This window comes from Lycorma delicatula, chromosome 4 (assembly GCF_047948215.1).
Source record: "Lycorma delicatula isolate Av1 chromosome 4, ASM4794821v1, whole genome shotgun sequence".
NCBI classification, from domain to species: Eukaryota; Metazoa; Arthropoda; class Insecta; order Hemiptera; family Fulgoridae; genus Lycorma; species Lycorma delicatula.
The window spans coordinates 39,766,187-39,783,005 of NC_134458.1; the positions used below are offsets into that span (position 1 = coordinate 39,766,187).

The window sequence follows — 16,819 nt, forward strand, 5'->3', positions numbered from 1 at the left end:
AAGATTAACAGAAGAATCCACTTCAACAAAAGTCTTAGATATCTAAAGACCTTAAGTTAAACTGGAATGACCACGTTGATGACATTTTTATTTGTTTTTAAAAACTTAGTACAGAAAATTTATTAAACTAACACTTACTGCAAAACGACCAATGTCATATTATGGAATTCATCTAGCTATATTTTAATGAGGTTTTATAAGTTAAAAAAGAGTATTTGTGTTAAGAAGTATTCTGATAAATTTTTAAATTATGACCAACAGAATTGTGATGGTAAGTTTTTATAAAATGTATTAGTTTATTTGTAAATGTTTTACATGGGCTAGAAGTAGTAATAGGAATAATACAGTTAAATAAAAGGTACATAGTTACTGTACTCAAACAAAATTCTGTGAAACTCATGCAATAGCTGCGTATGAGAAAAATCAATACACATAGTCTATCAATTTGCTGATCTTCTAAGGAAATGAAAAAATGAAAAATTAAAGTGAACCTTTTGAGGTTTCATGGAAGGCATAAACTGTTAAAAAAACATAGTTTGCAATAAATGATAGTTATGTTTGTTTTCAAAAAATTGTACTATGCTTTATTTATCAATTTTAAATTATGTGTTTAATTTTATACTTGCACCTTCATATATTATTAGGTGCACTATAATTCACTCATTCTGTATTTTAATTTAAAGCATTTTTTTATGAATCATAAAAAAAAGAATAAACAGTATAAATATTATCATGACAAGTTACAGAATAAAACAATCCCACACTTCTTGTTTGTTTATTAGTATATACAAATGTATTAACAAACAAAAGTCCTAAAGAATAGTCTGTAAATAATTTATTATGATATCTTCAAGAACTATAATAAGACAAACTCAACAAAAATAATAAAATTCAAGGTCAGACAAACCTTCACACATAGTTGCATAATATTATTATTATTTTAAACTATAAAAAAATGCATATGAAAACAAAAATTATAAAACATAATTTCATGATAACATTGTATTTTACTTGCCTCAAATCATAAATCATTATCATAAACTCAAATAAGTTTACAAGTTAAAAAATTATAATTTTATAAAAATATTATTAGGGTGGTATTTGTCATGGTCTTAAAATTGTAACTATTTCTGGGATATTTAACAAAGAGTAGCGGTGATCATTTATTACTTTAAGCTATTTTATGTTCTTTACTCATTAGTACATATGATTTCAATGAGACAATTATAAATGCAAATATCATATAATTTTTTTTTCTTTTCATTCCGACCACTACGGATCACATTTGTATAGTTTTTACTTCTCTTTCTTTTCCTAAAAGGTTTTCATTATTTTGCGGTGACGTTTTCACCTTTCTTCCATCATCTATTCAGGTTTATACCTTTCTTTTTCTTCCTGTCTGGAAACTTAGATTCTCGAATTACTTTTCTAAATTTATCTTTGTCTTTACACAGATCCTTAAAGATGTTTTATGTTTTTAGATAAGTTTTTATTTCTTCAAACCGACTGGTCTTTCTTACTCTGTTTACGAAGAAATTAAATATTTTGTCAATCTTTGGTTGTTTATTCAACATAAATGTCAACTATAATCTTCTTTTCCCGATTAATTCCCCTATTTTTTCTATATATTTGTAAATTTCTTTTTCACTTATCAATTTGTAAATTTCATCTTCATATTTTGGTCCATAAATTTTTCTTAAAATTTTTTTCTATTCTGCTATTTCTTATTCTGAAAATAACTGCATTCTGCCCCATACCGTGCTTCAGATAGGATTACAGTTTTATAGTGCCTCAATTTGGAGTTATATAACAGGAGATTTATAGTAAATGTTCTTCTTGACATGATGAGCAGTTTCTATTTTTCATACTCTATTCTTCATCCCATTTTTTCAATGATTTCTACCAAACATTTAAACTACTTATTTTTTTTTTATTGTTGCAAATTTTAAGGGTTTGAGTTCTGTTCTTTTTGTCATTGGTAAACTAGTTAGTTTTTCAAAAAAAATTTGAAGACTAATTTTGCTTAGTTTTGAATTTTGATTTTAGCTGCATCTCTATCTTGCGAAAATTGCAATGTCATCTACGAAGGCCAGAATTTTTCTATTTATTAATTTAATTTTAGTGTCCATTTTTATGTATTCATTTTAAGTTCCTTCTTCCATTCTCTTATAACCTTTTCAAGGCACAATTTTAGAGGCTCGGAGACAGTCTATCTCCTTGCATTACTCCAGTTTTAATTTTGAAAGGTTCTGAAAGTTCCCCTAAGAATTTCACCTTTGATTTTTGTGTATGTTAATATTTCTTTTATAATTTTTTTTTTGTCTTTATTCTAAATTCATCAAGGATTTTAAGTAGAGATTCTCCATGGATGGAGTTGTACACTTTCTTAAAATTTATACAACTTCTTTCCGGGCTAGATCCATCTTGATATTCTCAATTTCTTTTTCTATTGTCGGTTGTATTTTAGTTATATGATTTTATACACTGTTGATAATTTTTCTTTCTACAGTGTATTATTTACTGATTAGGTGCTGTTTTAGCTAATCTTAATTTTATATTTTCTAGATTTAAATAAAAATCCTGATGATTGTAATGATTGTGATGCTCTGAAGGTTTCTGCCAAAGAAATAGTATTATTATTAGAATCTCTCATGAAATACCGATACATTATTTACAGTTCCTAATAAATTATCTTTGACCAAGAGAAGCATTTCTAAATAAAAAATATAAATTTTTTAAAATCCAATTACAATTCAGAAAGTTGCCAATCAAATTTCCAACTTAAGACTTTCATTCATTAGCAACATTTAAGCCTGTTGTTTCAGAATCTTTACAGGAATTTAGTTGACAGCCAAACATATTTTTTCTTTTATTAATAGAGTTAAAAAATGGTCCTGAGCAAGATATTAATATATCATTATCTATCCCAACCAGATGTACGTCCTCTTAAGTTTTCATCTCCTTTATTTTCTCATTCCTCAACTTTCCTGGAATAAATACCATAAAAATTTTCAGCCACCACACTGATACTAGAACAAACTAGACTTTTAGTAATCAGGGGATAACTTTACTGGAGCTCAGAAATTTTTTCCTACATGTGTGTTGCACAAAAAAACTTAACAAGAGGTTGAGGTGTTCTCAGGAAAACTAGGGGTTTCCTACTCCTCCTAAAATGTACGTTAGCAACAATAAAATTGTTAGAATATTTTTTACATATAAATACTGTTATGTATATGAAACATACATTGCATATATTACTTGCAGTGAAATTAAGTTTATTTTATTCCCCAATTTTATTACAGTGAGAACTGTTTCTAATCTTTGTCTTGTCCTTTGAACTTAATTTATTTCTGAAAGTAAGAAGTAACAAGAAACCAAACTCAATGATAAAGAATAGTAAAAGACAAATCACAATTTTTTGAAGATGAAAAATGCTGCAATACAAAGGTGATAAGTATCAATGTTGACATGCTAGATCATTCACATGTTTCACTTACCAGACTGCAACTATTTTTCAACTCTATATATCAGTTGTAAATCTGCACAAATAAGGATGTCACCATTACCAAATGCATCCTCTTCATATGCATTTTTATTTTTTGTTCCATGCTTTTTCCCTCATTTAAAACAAAACTGAATGCACAATTAATATTCTACATCTGTGGTTTTTCAAAAGGGCACGTAACTGGAGAAGAGCGTAAAACATGATAAAAAAAAGTCATGCATAGATCATAATTTTGTCCTAAACATACTTCTATACAGAAGAATTGAGAGGAGAGTAGAAGAAGTGTTAGGAGAAGACCAATTTGGTTTCAGGAAAAGTATAGGGACAAGGGAAGCAATTTTAGGCCTCAGATTAATAGTAGAAGGAAGATTAAAGAAAAACAAACCAACATACTTGGCGTTTATAGACCTAGAAAAGGCATTCGATAACGTAGACTGGAATAAAATGTTCAGCATTTTAAAAAAATTAGGGTTCAAATACAGAGATAGAAGAACAATTGCTAACATGTACAGGAGCCAAACAGTAACAGTAATAATTGAAGAACATAAGAAAGAAGCCGTAATAAGAAAGGGAGTCCGACAAGGATGTTCCCTATCTCCGTTACTTTTCAATCTTTACATGGAACTAGCAGTTAATGATGTTAAAGAACAATTTAGATTCGGAGTAACAGTACAAGGTGAAACGATAAAGATGCTACGATTTGCTGATGATATAGTAATTCTAGCCGAGAGTAAAAAGGATTTAGAAGAAACAATGAACGGCATAGATGAAGTCCTACGCAAGAACTATCGCATGAAAATAAACAAGAAAAAAACAAAAGTAATGAAATGTAGTAGAAATAACAAAGATGGACCACTGAATGTTAAAATAGGAGGAGAAAAGATTATGGAGGTAGAAGAATTTTGTTATTTGGGAAGTAGAATTACTAAAGATGGACGAAGCAGGAGCGATATAAAATGCCAAATAGCACAAGCTAAACGAGCCTTCAGTAAGATATATAATTTGTTTACATCAAAAATTAATTTAAATGTCAGGAAAAGATTTTTGAAAGTGTATGTTTGGAGTGTTGCTTTATATGGAAGTGAAACTTGGACAATCGGAGTATCTGAGAAGAAAAGATTAGAAGCTTTTGAAATGTGGTGCTATAGGAGAATGTTGAAAATCAGATGGGTGGATAAAGTGACAAATGAAGAGGTATTGCGGCAAATAGATGAAGAAAGAAGCATTTGGAAAAATATAGTTAAAAGAAGAGACAGACTTACAGGCCACATACTAAGGCATCCTGGAATAGTCGCTTTAATATTGGAAGGACAGGTAGAAAGGAAAAATTGTGTAGGCAGGCCACGTTTGGAATATGTAAAACAAATTGTTAGGGATGTAGGATGTAGAGGGTATACTGAAATGAAATGACTAGCACTAGATAGGGAATCTTGGAGAGCTGCATCAAACCAGTCAAATGACTGAAGACAAAAAAAAAACATACTCGAAGGATATTTATTAGTCTAGTGAATATATACATGCATTAAAAAAAAATGTTTCGCCAATAGATATCATTTATTGTAATGAAAGCCACTATATCTTTGTTGTTAATGATGTATGTTCACCATTATTCATTTTTTATGTGAAATATTTGAATGTGCATTTATTTAAATTAACAACAGAATGGTGACTTGAATGAAGTCATGTATCAGGGAGCCATTAGAATAAAAATATTACTGGTCTAGCTTGTCCTTTAACTGTCTACCTCCCACAAGAGAAAGGGATAAATGCATTTACTTTAATTTTAGCAAATGAAACTTGTTTTCACTGGTATGGAGAAGCTTCTCAAGTACACTGGAAAACTTGATTATTTAAATTTGATGAGATCAAATTGTTTCAAATAAAACAGATTTTTGGATAATCCAGAACTTTTGAAATGTTGTACCTACAGTAATCGTAAAGCCGCAGCTGAATTGCAAGTTACCCCATTTGTAGCAAAAATCCAAAATAGTTAATTGCACAGTATGATTCTCTAAGGTTAAAAAACTATAACAATAATGTAAAAGGTAAAATATGAAAATTTATTAGGAAAAACAGATTACGAACATAAAAATATACAAATATTGCATTATCTTTAGAAATAACTTTTGCACAAAAATAATCAATATTTTTTTCAATTTTTTTTCAGTAATAAACTCTAGAAATTCTTGGCTTATTATCACCAGAATAGCCTCAATTTTACTGATTCAAACAATAACCTCTACTCTAATCTGCATTCTGACAACAATCTTCTTACTTTTTGTTTACAATTCAAAATGTTTCACACATAAAACAAAACTCAAAACAAACAAAATCTGGTATAAATGTAGTGTACTAAATAAGATGCTGCCAAGACACAGATCTGGACAGGAGCAGGATGACTCATTTTATAGGATTAGAGGTTCATTTACCAACCATTAAGAGGTACTAATACTACTGAAAGTTTACGCAACTCATGCAAATAAAATAATATGTTTAAATTGTTTCACACAATATTTTCCAATAAATATTTATATCAGCAACAGGAAAAATGTTTAACAAATATTTATTATTTTCATTAAAACTATTTTGTATAAACTGGATGTTTGGATGAGTTTAAAAGTTAAAAATATTTACTTTCAATAAAACTATTTTGTATAAACTGGATGTTGGGATGAGTTTAAAAGTTAAAAATATTTACTTTCAATAAAATTCAGTTAATAGTAATAACATTTAATTTTTTTTAAAGATAATAAATCCAAATTAAAAAAAAATGAAAACTCAAAAATTTAACTAAATAATATTTTAAATTATAAAAATTCCGTAAGGGTGAAATATCTTTTCACCACCATCACTTTCTCAAAAATTGTAAAACAGAATTTAACTGTATTTTTCTCAAAAATTAAAATTCTACATCATCACTTTTTAAATTTAATGATGGGATTAAAAGAAAGACATTTGAAAATAGGTGTATAAATCTTCTAATCTGGACATAAATACAGCAAAATAATCCAAAGAAAGAAACTAACCTTTTGAAGCATCTGATGAATTTTATCAACTGGTAAAACTAATAATGCATTTTTCTTCCTTCCTCTTTCCAAAGCTTCCTTAGCTTCAGAAAGAGCCCATTTATCAATGGGTGTAGGAAACGTTCTTCTAACACGTTCATCAACATCTGCAACAGAATGTGGTGATGGACGTGTACATAACATTGCCAGCAGCCTGAGTATTAACGATTCAACATAATCAAGCGCATCATCGCGTGCAGTAAGAGATGGATGCACCTGCTCCAGAACCTTTAAAAATACAAACCAACTGAATTACAAAATAAAATATCATTATAATTTATATTAATTAACTCACAATTCCTGTAAATAAAATTACTGAAAATGAAATTCAAAATATTCTTATTCCTAGTTCTCACAGAAACCACTATTTTTTCTTGGCACTTATAACTTCTATCTGTATCAGATTGTCAAAGTCTATCACACATTCAAAATTCTTTCAAAAGAATTAAACTAGGGTTCATAGGTCCTAACATGGTATACACAAAGCAAAATTATAATATTTATTAAGTTATGTTTTTTAGAAGCACAATAAACACTACTGTGCCTTTACATACCTCTTCAACATAAGTACAGTTACTTCTACACACAATTTTCACTTTATAAAAATCAGAATCTACCTCATTTTCAATTTTAATATATGTTCTAAACAATGTTGGATTCAAGAATTTTACTTCAAATTTGTTAACATTCTTCCCAAATGTCTTTCTCTTTAGATTCATAAGGCAGCATAACAAACACTGTGGACACAAGTTTTCAGTGTTGAAATTAAGAGCATTGTTTGGGGCAAAATAAACAGACTACTAAGCCTATCAGGTCACATCTCTTAAGTTCAAATCCAGTCATATTCATTACTTTTTGATACAATGATGTCATTCAAGAAAGTTTTCCAAATATAAATTTAAAAAGTAAATTAACAACAAAATAAAAAATTCCAGTAAATAAAATAAAATTGGTTCAAAAAAAGACACAACACACAGGCCACGAACTAGACAGAGCAAAAATCTTCGTGGTTATGTAGAGTAAAGGGTAGTGGTGGTAGAAAGATAGACTAAGATCACGCCACAATGGGTGTAATTTCTAACAATCTACCAAAGTCGGTAAAGACACCAGAAAAGTAATCTTTAATTTTTATACAATTCACTAATTTGTATATCATAAGAGAACATGGGATTTATATTTGTTACTTCAGAGTTCCGTACAACTTATTCGATAGGTGACATTTATTGGGACACTCTACATTATCAATGACGAAAAAGACAGATGAACAAGTAGATCTAATAATACCACTCACTAAAACTGAATTACATTTTTTTTTTGTGACTTTACACAGACTCTACAGCAATAGTGTGACTTTTGTCAATAGTCATTGTGTACATAAATACCAATCTTTTTTTTTCTTTTTCTGTTTAGCCTCCAGAACCACTGTCAGGATTACCTCAATGGTTGAATGAGGATGATATGTATGAGTGTAAATAAAGTGTACTCTTGTACAGTCTCAGGTCAACCACTTCTGAGATGTGTGGTTAATTGAAACCCAACCACCAAAGAATATCGGTATCCATGATCTGGTATTCGAATCCGTATAAAAGTAACTGCTTTTACTAGGATTTGAACCTCGACTTTGAAATCAGCTGATTTGTAATGATGAGTTTAACCACTAGACCAACCCAGTAGGTTATAAATACCAATCTATTAGTACTTTCCATTACTTAATGAAGAAAAAGACTGGTAATAATAACGACTCAACATCTTGTTTAAAAAAAAAATTTTTTTATAATGTAATATGTAAATGACAAAACAAAGTTCTGGACAAGAAAGTAATGCACTATCTTTTGTAATGTTGGCACATTCCAGAAATAGTGACTCGACTGTCCTCTTTCTCTATCTGTAACGATTCTTTCTTCCTTGTATGGGTAACGAAAGAACTGGATTGGCCACCATACTGAAACCACCTGACAGTTGTTTTTTCACAGGGCTTAGTAGGAGTGGCGATTCTGCTAGTGACCTGTCCAATGGAGTCTATTCCTACCCAATAGTTGCACAAAGGATCTATCTTCAGCTCAGATAATGAAAGCAAGGTGTTTTGGACTCAAAGAGGAAAAGTGTCTACACTTCTTTATAAATATATTTCTCTTTAACTAGCAGTGCACCAGTTACCTCTACAACTAGGAAGATCGATGGCAACTAAGGTGGTGTTTGTACACCACGACCCTTAAAAACAATAATCTCTGACCATTGGTGTCCATCCGTTCATGATTAAATCACTGGATGTCAAAAGTAGGGAGACTTGCTGGTTTATATCAAACCCCAAACTCTTACTATTCAGATACGGTGAATAAAATATCTATAGGTAAAACCAATCCTCCTGCATTTAGAATTTAAATAAGTAGACCGTATACTTTTCTTTTAATTATAATAAAAATTTGCTATAATTTTCATTAAATTATTGATTTTAAGACATGAATTATTGCTACAAAAATAATTTACAATCAATATTTCACTACCATAAGAAAATTACTCTTCAATTTTATTGTTGAATCTTTTTTTACAACCATTTTTTTATTTTTTGGATTAAGTGGGCAGGTTAGCATTATTTTAATGCCCAGATTCCCTTCCTGATACTAACCTACTATAAGGAATGTGCTGCAGAAATTAACAGCATGTAAAAATTGCAGTGTTTAACCAGGAATCTAATGGAATATTACTAATATACTGAAAGTACCTAACTTCAGCTAGGTCTAGTTACAATATAGTAATATAACAGGTGATTTCAATGCCATGAAAAAACAAAATTAGATAACACTTTCTCTTAATGAATGTAGCCTGAGAAAAGTACCCTAATAAATATTATTTAGTTACATTACGAATATCCTGGTTGAAGATACTCTAAGTATATTTTGTAGGCTATTGCAAAGCATCACCCAGTAAAAGGAAAACAAATTTAGTATACTATTTTAGTTGACAAAATGATAATATTATAGAGCTTTGATCTTTTAAAAAAATAATCTATTTCCAAAAAAAAAGTTGAAGGGTAAAATTAAAAAAACCTGAAATGCAATGAATATGTTCATATTAATAAAATGTGTAGGAAACACATTTATCGACACATGTAACCTAAACAATACTGGCTTGACCCAGCAAGAGAGGGACAACAGAATGAACTCAAGAATGACACTCTGTTCAATGAGACCAAATTTGAATTGAAATTTTACTGTTTTACTGCGTACCCTGGAGACTTTTGTCTCACAACAGGAATTATATATGTAATATTAGTCATTATGAATATTAATAAAGCAAAGAAGAAGAAGATAACCTAAACAACTAAACAATACATTTTTTTTAACAAGAAAGACAAATTGCAAATTGAAACAAAGTGATGAAGTTCTAATAAAAACCTAAAGATAAAAAAATAACAGAAAATCAATACAAACTTTTCCTCATACAACACAAATGAAAAAAGAGATTAAAAAAGTTTTACTATATCATCACTATAATTTATTTCAATGAAAATAAATAAAAAAAAGCATTTCCTATTACTACAAAAGAACAAAATCCAACTTTACACATTAAACAATGTAAAATAAAGTTATAGACTATCTTCTTGCTCCAATTATCTATATAGAAGTTTACTTACAACTATCACTTTTAGTGTAATGAAAATCGCATTCATGACAAAAGACTTTTTTACATTTCACTAAGATACATCAATTAATAAAACAAAACTGATATGAAGTAAAATAAATACAAAATGAAATAAACAATGAAAAAAAAATTTTTGAAAGTCTACATTTTACATTTATGATAGTCTACCGCATTAATTATAATTTTATAAAATACGTCGTACAATCACTGGTTTAAACTATATCACAGTAAAGTTGTATTAACACCAATCCAGCAGAAAAAAAAATCAGTTCAGTTCTGATGATCTTTATCAAATAATTTCATGTCCTTAGTAAATAAAATCAAAAATTACAAATCAATACATAAAATATTCAATTGAAAATGAACTTTAAAGAAACCATCCTGTTCATTCAGTTTGATTAAAAACAAGTTGGCATTTTAATAACAGCAACATATGCCTAGCAAGCACACCTTTTAATATACACTGCAATATACATATGCTGGCTTGGTGCAGTGATTTACTATACAATAAACTTTTGTTAAAATGGTTGCATTATAAACTGCAACACGTAGGAATCTACACTAGCTATCCACTAATTTGTAATTAGCTAATGATGATCTTTATCAAATAATTTCATGTCCTAAGTAAATAAAATCAAAAATTACAAATCAATACATAAAATATTCAATTGCAAATGAACTTTAAAGAAACCATCCTGTTCATTCAGTTTGATTAAAAACAAGTTGGCATTTTAATAACAGCAACATATGCCTAGCAAGCACACCTTTTAATATACACTGCAATATACATATGCTGGCTTGGTGCAGTGATTTACTATACAATAAACTTTTGTTAAAATGGTTGCATTATAAACTGTAAAACGTAGGAATCTACACTAGCTATCCACTAATTTCTAATTAGCTAATTTTATTAGCTGAAACTAATTTCAGAATAATGATGTTACTGTTTTTCAATTGCTGTTAAACATAAAAATTGTATTTTTTATTCACAACTATATCTATCTACCCAGTAGGCAATACCACTCATAAGAACAAATGAGTTGTTCGAAGAGCAACTAGGAATAAAGAATATGCCCATAGGAATTATGAATGCTATTGGCATTTTCTGAATAAAAATGAAGGAAAACTTTTTCCCATTACAGTGGAAATACTCCAGTTTAAATTTTTTAAATTAATATATTTCCTTAAGTTTGTTTTTTTTTTAAATTAAACAAAGACTGAACAAAACGTCCCAATGATCAAAATGTAAAATGCGAGTACATGGAAACCAGAGATTATGAATAGAGACTAATTGCTTTACACAAGTTTTTATCTTTCATTCAGAAGTAGAAGAGGAAGTAAAAGGAAGATTAAACTAAAATATATAAAAATTAAAAAAATGCAAGTGATATTGTGATAAAAATACCTAAAACAGAATCGCTGTGATTAACAGTAAAATTTATTACAAACACTGAAATTAGTACGTGGAAAAAGCCATATTAAAAAATGGTCCTACATAAGCAAAATATAAAACAATCTAATTTTAATTTTATAATTTAAAACTAAAGCTGTTTAGTTTAAATTATATTTAAATATATAAATATTAAAAAGTATAATATAAATTTATGTTTAAATTGTATTTTTTAAACATTGCACATTGCTTTTTACTTTAACGCATTTTTTCTAAAAGCTTCAGATTTAATGAATACTAATTACAGAAATTCCTTGTTCTTTTATCAATCAAGGTATAAAACCTTTATATAAATCCACTTATTTATTAGCCCAGTACTATCAAATATCTGAACCACAAATGAAATGGATGTTCTAAAGTAAATGACACAAATATAACAAAGAAATAAAACAAGTTTATTGAAATCAAACATCAAGAAATACAAAGAGACAAATAATTCATCAATCTGTTATTTTAATAACTATATGCAGATGCCAAACAAGTTACAATACATCATGAAAAAAGCTATTTCTCAATATTCTATTTTCACTAAAATCTATTTCTTCTCTTATACTAAAAAATGACTAATCTTTTATACATTACTAATCAGTACAGTAACTAATCTTTTATACAGTACTCCTGTTTTTCAAAAGAAGATTCCAAGTTCAGAGAGATTGGGTTAATAATGTTTCCACAGTTTAAGAGATTGTGTTTCTATATATAAACAGTATACAGAAATTAAAGTAATATTTCAGCAAAACTAAAATTACAGCTAATAATGGGATTGAACAAATTAACCGTTAATTTATAGAACATCAGGCCTTATTACAGGTTGGATTGAAAAAATAATTCAACTAGTGTTCTTCTACAAAATGTGTATTTTATTTAACATATGGTATAACTAATCAAGTATTACTCATTACTAAATCATGTATGATAATGAAAAATAACCTAAGAATTATGCATATCCATTATAGATTATACTCTGTAAATGGACTGACGACCTAAAGTATGGACCGAAATAAGCTTAAATACTCAAATATAAGAAATCAGATCTATACAATTCTAAGATAGTTTATTCACAATGTTTCAAAGTCAAGGACACTGACAATATAACCTAGTCAATTCCTCATTATCTGCTGCCTAATCTGTTCAATAATATATATCGAGAAAATAAGTAAAATGGATAGCTCAAATTAAAAGGCAACAAAAATCAAAACCATATTAAAAGATTGTTGGTATGGTTGTATTTCATTTATTTATATATAAATAATACTAAAAGAATTAAAAATTTCTTACATAAGCCTACTTATAGTTACATATAATAAAGATTGCATAAGAAAAGAAAATAAGGTACTTAATAGCTTAATCAGAAAATAATGTTACTTATTATGAAATGACCACTCGTAATAAATTCTGTTACGTACAGAATGCAACATATGTATTATAACGCCTGAGGAAGGTACTGTAAACTGAAACAGCTGGTCATTTTTTAAATAAATTTTGTGAAAATCTAATAACATATTTGATTATTTTATTTTGTTATGATAGAATTTCAAGTAACAATGATCCATTGATTTGAAAACAGAAAAATTTGAATTTTTAAAAGCACACAAAAAACAGTAAAGTACCTTTTTAAAGAAATTCTAATTTTTTTGTCAAATAACGGAAAACATTTAATAAATTCACTATATTAAAGTTATTTGTTACACGTAATTTACTCATCAAAAAATCATAGATATTGTTAACAGTTAAAGCCTCTAGAAATCAAACTTAGTTTTTTAATTACTTTCATTAAGATAATATCAAAATAAACTTTACTTAATCTTAAACCACAATGAAGAAACATTATATAACATTCAGTTTTTATTTTTTGTAATCAAAAAATTTTGGGATGTTTATTAATAGTGTGCTTGTGTAAACAAACAGAAACACTAATGTAGATGTACTGGCACATCCAAACCCATAATAGAAAAAAAAAATCATTATATTTATTATTATACAGGGCAAATTTCATTCGATAAAAGCTTCACCAGCTTTTAAGACAATATTTTGTTTTTTTTTTTTAAGCAACCACAACAGTTATAATTCACCAACATGAACTAAAATCACAGAAAATAATCTACTAGACAAATAATGAAAACAGAAAACTAATGACACTGATAACAGAATTTATGTTGCAGCAAAAACCACAGAAATATATTACATAAGCTAAGAATATTGTGGTTGTGCAGCACTATTGAACTTGAATATAAATTAATAGGTAAATCACACTAAATTTTGGGATGTACTTCCCTGTCCTTACTTTTACAACAGAAAATATTAACACTTTAATTTTTACCTTTGGCAAATTAAAAAAATCTTATTGGATAATTCAATTTTTGAATCAATCTCAATTAACACCTAACCTAAAAATTAAAATATTTACTTTTTAAAAACGGTTGTTGATAAAAAATATTAATGAAATCAAATAAATATGAAATGAAAACCTAGTTACTTCTGACTGTATTTGTAACAATCAAGACAAACAAATTCTATTAATAACCGAAATGACTTTATAAGCAAATTACACTAACCTTTAAAAACTGAAAAAAAAAATATAAAAGCAATTTTACAAAACTTTACTTGGTCTGTTGTGCCAATTTTTAATTCAATAACAACTTTGGCCAATATAATGTGTTCATTAGGTTAATTTATTCATACACAAAATTATGTTAGAAGACCAGAATCCCCAATTCCTAAAAAAATTGTTCAAAACAACATACAAAACCTACAGAAAAACAACAACATAATATGTATCTAGAATCGATAAACACATAACAACTATGTAATCACAATGCTCAAATTACAGTTAACACACTAACCCAAGTAAATGCCAATCAAGAACCATTACCTTGCGCAAGGAATTTACGAATACTCCCTTCCATTTGACAGCATTTTCTTCCTTCTCAAAATCATAATTATAGGAATCTGAGTTTGACGAAGGATTTGAAAACATAGTTAACATCGAGAAAACTGTTAAAAACCTTTTTATGTGTGTTGATAGACATAGCAATTCTTAACAGCCGCCATATTGATTACAGACAAGATTACAAGAAAATATCTATCTATTCACATTAACAAATAATATAAGACAAGGAAAGCCAAAAATAATAACACTTAGCAATATTAACATCAAATTGTCAGCACTACAATAACGATTAAATAAAACTAAATCCTAACTTTCCTATGAAACCACCACCTTCCTACTACACATCGTACTCGAAACCGAATCAAGCACGCATGCGCATGGTCCAGGAATGAGATGAAAGGCGCTCAGAAGGTGTGAGGGTAATTTACCGTTCTCTCACTCACGAATTTTCCCTCCACTCTTCAAAAATATAGATCCGTATGTAAGGTAGCAACAAACGACATGATGCAGTATTATAAGTGTATAAATTGATACCGATAAGTTCAATACCTATAGAATACCTAAATGTAAACACGCTAAAAGAAGAACGGCAAAACAATATTTACAGTACGATACTTTTTTTAATAAAATGTTTCAACTGGCATTTTCATTATACTTTATATTGCGCAATTAATAAAAAAAAATAAATAATCAGAATATGTTCATACCTAACAACTAACTCTCTTTCTCTAGTTACCGGTTGCTAGGAAGCCGAGATATGGACAAAAATAGACTACATCATTAAATTTTGATTAACCCCCACTGGTAACGCAGTAAAGCGACTAATTTCCCATGAATAACGAAATAATGCTAACAACTATACGATTATGTAACATCTCACCTCCAAAAATATAAAAAACGATATTTTTATAGCTTTTAGGATTACACCTACTTAACCGAATTACAATACGCATTACTGTAATGCTGCTTTAATGAAATATTTTTTTCACGTTTTCCCTTGATCGACCCAGACAAACTTCGGAGCAGTCCACTCTCGTTATCCGAGGGATAGCCTTTGTTTCCGACGTGATTTATAAAACATAAATAAGTTCTGATCCGAATAAATTTATTAGATTATTTAAAGATTTGTTATTACAACAGTTTTATCTTGAAATATTATCTGTTTCATAGCGTTAAATCGACTTCTGTAAAAAATTGATTTTTTTTTATAAAAAGTAAACTTTTTACGATAAAAAATCATAAAAACTGTATATAAAAAATGTGTCATCCATCTAGCCGTTTATTTGAAAAGTTGAATCCGGTCGTCATTCTTTTTACAAGGTATTGCCCCAGCGGTACAGATTTTGAGTTTGAAAATGAGTTGAATTCGCCTAGAATTTACTGGTTTAACGTGAAATATGTATATATGAGGAATATTTTTCTTTGTGACATGTAGAACATTTATACGCTTCTTTCCCGAAGCTTCGTATACAGAATAAATCCAGGGATATCACGATTAAAAATCGGTATAGGCACAATTTATTTTACACTGAAATAAGACTATTATAGAACATTTAAACTTATTTATTGTTAATCGATTATTTTACCTTTCATTTGAGTAAAGACTTGGTTTTTATTTATTTTTTTGCTAAAACAACGGTTGTCTACTTTCGTTTTAAAGTACTCGTAACATTCCGATTTGAGTATTTAGTTTTTTTCATTTATTAAGTCTAAAAGAAATAAGCGAAAGTTCGTGGATCAAGTGAAACTTTATCGAAGTCTTTTTGGTTCATTACTTTGGAGATGTAGTTGTCTGTATGTTATTGTGTATACATAGTTCTTCTACTTTCTTTCTAAACAATTTTATACATACCATTTTTCCGATAGCTGAAAGTAAAGAACGGTAGGCAGAGTTATTTTCTTTATTCTTTGAAAACATCATCATTCCATTTCCATACTTATCCTTCACCGAAAGTATTTCAAACATCTTATATTCCCAAACGTAAGATGAACTTAACCTAGTTATAAAATTAATTTTTGTCGATTCTGTATATATTTTTATCTTTTATTTATTAATATAATAAAAGTTATATTATTATTTTTTATTATATACTTAGATTTTTTCTTGGCGAGTAATTTTCGGCTTAATATAGGATTTTAAATCCGAAGTTACCCTTTCGAATCAAATCTCCGAGATGCGATAGGGTTTTACCAATTTTATCCCAATTTCCTATGGCTCGATTACAATCTGTGTGTTGCAACGAGTAGTGCTGACCATGCCTGTATTA

General features: G+C 28.5%; 1 protein-coding gene across 1 annotated transcript in view; it reads right to left on the bottom strand.

Moving 5' to 3' along the window:
• Positions 1 to 14,913, bottom strand: part of LOC142323302 (protein son of sevenless-like) — a 177,823-nt gene extending 162,910 nt beyond the window's left edge. Inside the window, exons 1-2 of the mRNA XM_075362767.1 lie at positions 14,535 to 14,913; positions 6,532 to 6,798 (exon numbers count right to left, since the gene is read on the bottom strand). Of these exons, the coding sequence (XP_075218882.1) occupies positions 6,532 to 6,798; positions 14,535 to 14,648 (381 nt within the window). The 5' untranslated portion in view covers positions 14,649 to 14,913. The remainder of the gene's footprint in view (positions 1 to 6,531; positions 6,799 to 14,534) is intronic.
• Positions 14,914 to 16,819: the final 1,906 nt, after the last annotated feature.